We start from the raw sequence: 4,476 nt of genomic DNA, 5'->3' as shown, positions 1-4,476 counted from the left end.
TTGTTTACTCCGCTCATGTGGCATAATGACTAAGTTTAAATTTATTAATATTATCATTATTTCAATAATAATAATAATATTAAAAATTTAACTTAAAGTGCCACATGAGCGAAGTAAACAAACGTTTCATAATTTATTACACAAGACCCTCTGTTTTATACAAGTTTAAACTTAAAACCATATCTCTCTTCTCTCTCTTCCCAATCCTATTGCTTGTGACCGAGCGTGATGCGGCAATTATATGAAAAAAACAAAAAAAACTGAGGGAAGTAAAATTAAATATTTTACCTTTCCAAAACAATCTGAAATTGCTGAACAGTGGCGTAAGCAAGGACAAAAATCTGATTGGTCATGCGCATGAGCATACCCTTGTCTTTTTATCATGGTTGTACACAGACTGCGGTCCACTTGCTTCTTTCAAATGCTCTTATCTGTTTTATACAAGTTTAAACTTAAAACCATATCTCTCTTCTCTCTCTTCCCAATCCTATTGCTTGTGACCGAGCGTGATGACTTTTCTTATATGTCTGTGGTGCGCGCACGCTGGTTGTACACAGACTGCGGTCCACTTGCTTCTTTCAAATGCTCTTAACGTTACGCTCCAAACGCTACGCTCCGATTGGTCCATTACTATTTCGAATGCTACAATTGCTACATGAACGCTCCAGCCAACCCACCTCCCGAGGTGAGGCAGTTGAAACGAAGTGAGAGCAAAAACGATGACGTAATCAGAGTTGCTGGGAGCGTTCCGAAGCATCAAATGGACCAGTCATATCAGTGCTACAAATGCTCTGTAGCGTTTGAAGCGCTAAGTCATATGGGATCTACAGTTTAACATCGATTCCGAACAACGATTTATTAGAGAAGTGCTCATGGCAAAGATACTCTCGGTGGTTTGCCATTGCCTTCCTTCATTATGCCTGCATGAGCAGGGTGAATAAACGTTTTAATAATTTAGGAGCGTTAAGTGAAACGCAGCCTATCTAGGACAATTTATTTTTTGATATTGGCAACTTCAAGTCCAATTTAATAGAGAAATTTATTATATTACCTCGCAAATTGGCAGCCTTGAGTCAGGAATTTCGCATTTTTTTTTACCTAAAATAAGATGGGGAGAGAGAGAGAGAGAGAGAGAGAGAGAACGATGGAGATTGGACGATCGTAAAAAATTCGCTATCGCGAATTATTTGAATTCCGAATCCATGACAAATGGACGATGGAGAATTATTTAAACTCGCTTTCGAAGCAACGAGAAATTGGAGAAATGTCCAATGTGCATCCTAAAAATGATACTGTTCAACACGCGCCACGAAACATGCAAAATGCGGTGTCGTATTTAAAACAAAAAGGGATTCACGACATCATCGATTCTCTGCTCGGCGAGCTTCTACTACGTCGACCCTATGATCCTTATGAATATCTGGTCCAACTGCTAGATAGACGTATTTTGGCTCGCGACGGCCTCGTTGATTCTCCTCCTCCTCCTTTCTGCTCCCGGTAAATAGATCCATCAATGTATTCTTATTTACAATTCAGGTCATTTACAATGATGATTATGAGGCGATTCTTTAGGAATATAATAAGACAGGCAAGACAAGCAAATCTGCTCACATTACTGGAATTAACAATCAATGGAGCGAAGAAATCTTGAGTGAAAAACGATGCTTATAAAAAATACTTACGTCTCAAAGGCATGCAATGTAAACAAAACTTAGAATGGAATAAAAATTTTCGTGGATTAAAATATTCGATTTTCATCGAAAGATTACTTAAACATGTTTTGTGTTTACATCTTTATTTACTTAAACTAAAAAATTAGAAGAAAAATCCCAATATTTTCCCTCCAAGATGTTTTCTCCTCGCTTCCTCATGATCCATAATTCCTCCGCTAGTTGTCAATACAACATATCTGAGGCATAAATAGAAATAAATGTGTATTATATAATTATTTCCTTTAAAGTTTAATTAACACAATTCATACATTAAAATATTACACTGAACATGTAAATGCTCAATAATAATTTTATAATAACTTTGAACAGATTTTTCACTTGAACTGAGTAATCTTTCAAGTATAACTTTCTTATTTAATTTTATTCTTGCTAGTATAATATACTATATATTATATGAATTTATTTTAGTAATAAAAATAAACAGGAACAAAACTATTTATATTTTATATAGCAAATGTAAGAGACAATTTCTCATATATTAAATAAAGACTTACCCAAACTGTCGAGAAGGTAAGAGATTGTTGGTCCACTTCTCGATGTCATTGATAGGTACGTCAAATCTAGGTGAAATGACGCCGCATTTGTTTAACCTTCCTGTAAGATTCACTACTACTTTCCCACTGCGATGATCATCCACAATTTCAAACTCTCCAATGTACCCTGCATAAAAAATATATATATATATGTATTTATAAATATATATATATTTATATTTATACATAAGTACATATGTAAGTAACATATCACTTACCATGCTTCATCATGACAGTCAAGAATTTAACAATCACCTTGGAACAGGGTCGCAGCAATACCTGCCGCTTTCCACGTTTTTCAGCATTGTTGATTGCCTTCAAGGCGTCGCTAAGAACGTTCATACGCACCATGGCTAAAAGCCAAACGTCGCAAACATTAATCAAACAACTTATATATATTTACATATGCAATCATGTTTTATTCCTCGATATACTCTGAAATTAAATGCTTTCCAACAAGAACACAGTGTAATATAGTAAATCATTACATTCTTACTATTTACCAATGTTAAAGAAAAATGAAATAATCATGTATTACACTAGAAGACTTGTTCTTTTTAGCTGAACTTCTTACATAGTCTTCTTTTTTTTTCCAATGTCAAAAAAAAAGAAAAAAAGATAAACTGTGCACAAAGTTCAGCTGAATAGAACAAACCTATTGTGTTTTTTGTTGAGAGGCACCAATTGCATATCTTACAGAAAGCTTAAACAAGTTTCAGCAAGTATAATGCAATGCAACCAGCTATATAATAAACTTATTACTGCATGGTTACTAAAAAATAAATGTACAGTTACAAGCTATACAAATTTAAATATTGTAATTTCATCCATGAATGCCTAGGGTTCCTATAATAGTTTCTCTATTATTACAGGAACATTACAGATGCCACAAGAGATAACCTAACCTAACCTTCAAACAAGGCACAGTAAACAAATAAACTAATTGTTGCACTATACACACAAAAGTAAATTTTATAAGATTCTTCAATTATATCGTAACGCTCATATCTTTGCGATACACTTTTTGCGATTTAAGCGGAAAACAGCTGGTGAAAGAAACGATGGAACGATTGCACCGGTTCATTTCGCATCGCAAATATCTTACGAACGTTTCGTGCCGAGCATTAAATACCATCATCGGGATACACAAATGGATTTAACGCACCGTTCACCGCATTAATATGAAGTTGATGGGTTTTATCACGAAAGATTACCTGCGATTCGCAATTTACTTGTGGCGGTACCGTACACGCGAATTCAACGTGAACATAAAAAGGAAGCAAACCCGCGTCGCTGGCGTCGCTACTATCGGCAGAGACGGCACTGTCGAGTCAGTCGAGTGTCGCTAGCGTTTTCTACGCGTGCGCATAATTGGAACTTCGTATTCCTGTCACTTTGATGAAAACCAGAGAGGAACCTGAAAGACATAGGCCGGTATTCATAGTCAGATCTTATATTCAAGACCGTCTTAAGTACGGTCTTAAGAAGTCATGAACCAATCAGAGGGCTGCATTAGCGTCTTAAGGCATTACTTAAGACGATATTGAAATAAAAATCGACTATGGCCGGTATTCATAGTCAGATCTTATATTCAAGACCGTCTTAAGTACGGTCTTAAGAAGTCATGAACCAATCAGAAGGCCGCATTAGCGACTTAAGACATTACTTAAGACGGTCTTAAAATAAGAACCGACTATGAATACCGGCCTATGAATACCGGCCATAGAGCCGGTTGTTCCACCTTTTGGTAAATTTTACCTGTTGGGTATAAGTAGCAAAATTACCCAATCACATAGATTACCAGATTTACCTCACAGGTAAAATTTACCAAAAGGTGGAACAATCGGTCCATAGAGAATGGACTGCGCAATCCGTGTGTCAAAATGGTCGATAGGGTTGAGAGAGAGGGACCGTGGCAGACGGCCATTTCTATTTCTTTCCATTCAATGATGTAATGGGAGAGAGAATGAGAGGGGAATTGGCCGTCTCCAACGAACTTCTCTCTCATTATTGTCGACCACATTTGATACATTACTTAGATACGGATCGCGCAAGTCCATTCTCTATGTCTTTGGAGAGGATATACCGTCGTATATTTAGCAGATAAATTTAAGATTTCTCACTTTTTTTAATTGGAATAATTTGGGAATAGTTTGGGAAAATTTAGGAAAACGGTCTCATAATGGGGTGATCCCGATTGATCACGGCTC

At 36.3% G+C, this 4,476-nt stretch overlaps 2 protein-coding genes across 3 annotated transcripts; one reads left to right on the top strand and one right to left on the bottom strand.

Moving 5' to 3' along the window:
- Nucleotides 1-1,123: 1,123 nt before the first annotated feature.
- On the top strand, nt 1,124-1,738 carry LOC108762196 (uncharacterized). Its single transcript, XM_018509103.1, has 2 exons — nt 1,124-1,497; nt 1,573-1,738. Exons 1-2 carry the CDS (start codon nt 1,217-1,219, stop codon nt 1,649-1,651), a joined length of 360 nt encoding a protein of 119 aa, XP_018364605.1. The 5' UTR covers nt 1,124-1,216; the 3' UTR covers nt 1,652-1,738.
- A 40-nt stretch (nt 1,739-1,778) lies between these two features.
- LOC108762182 (40S ribosomal protein S15Aa) lies at nt 1,779-3,573 on the bottom strand. Of its 2 annotated transcripts, XM_018509086.1 has the most exons (4): nt 3,481-3,573; nt 2,485-2,619; nt 2,228-2,393; nt 1,816-1,909 (listed from the first exon to the last, which is right to left on the bottom strand). In XM_018509086.1, the coding sequence occupies exons 2-4, from the start codon at nt 2,615-2,617 to the stop codon at nt 1,816-1,818; spliced, it is 393 nt and encodes a 130-aa protein (XP_018364588.1). In that variant the 5' UTR covers nt 2,618-2,619; nt 3,481-3,573. The 2 variants fall into 2 exon arrangements, with proteins under 2 accessions (XP_018364595.1, XP_018364588.1); XM_018509093.1 differs by lacking the exon at nt 3,481-3,573 and having other exon boundaries at nt 1,779-1,909; nt 2,485-2,617.
- Between the last annotated feature and the right edge of the window lie 903 nt (nt 3,574-4,476).

This window comes from Trachymyrmex cornetzi, unplaced genomic scaffold, assembly GCF_001594075.2.
Source record: "Trachymyrmex cornetzi isolate Tcor2-1 unplaced genomic scaffold, Tcor1.1 scaffold11, whole genome shotgun sequence".
Classification (NCBI taxonomy): Eukaryota; Metazoa; Arthropoda; class Insecta; order Hymenoptera; family Formicidae; genus Trachymyrmex; species Trachymyrmex cornetzi.
This window is presented reverse-complemented; position numbering and strand designations above follow the sequence as displayed.

Bases quoted from the DNA above. Each gene is read 5' to 3' on its own strand.
- LOC108762196 (XM_018509103.1), top strand. From the start codon at position 1,217: ATGGAGAATTATTTAAACTCGCTTTCGAAGCAACGAGAAATTGGAGAA. The intron at 1,498-1,572 runs GTAAATAGATCC...GCGATTCTTTAG, and splicing joins CCTCCTCCTTTCTGCTCCCG to GAATATAATAAGACAGGCAA.
- LOC108762182 (XM_018509086.1), bottom strand. From the start codon at position 2,617: ATGGTGCGTATGAACGTTCTTAGCGACGCCTTGAAGGCAATCAACAAT. The intron at 2,394-2,484 runs GTAAGTGATATG...TTTTTTATGCAG, and splicing joins GACTGTCATGATGAAGCATG to GGTACATTGGAGAGTTTGAA. The intron at 1,910-2,227 runs GTAAGTCTTTAT...TTTATGCCTCAG, and splicing joins TTACCTTCTCGACAGTTTGG to ATATGTTGTATTGACAACTA.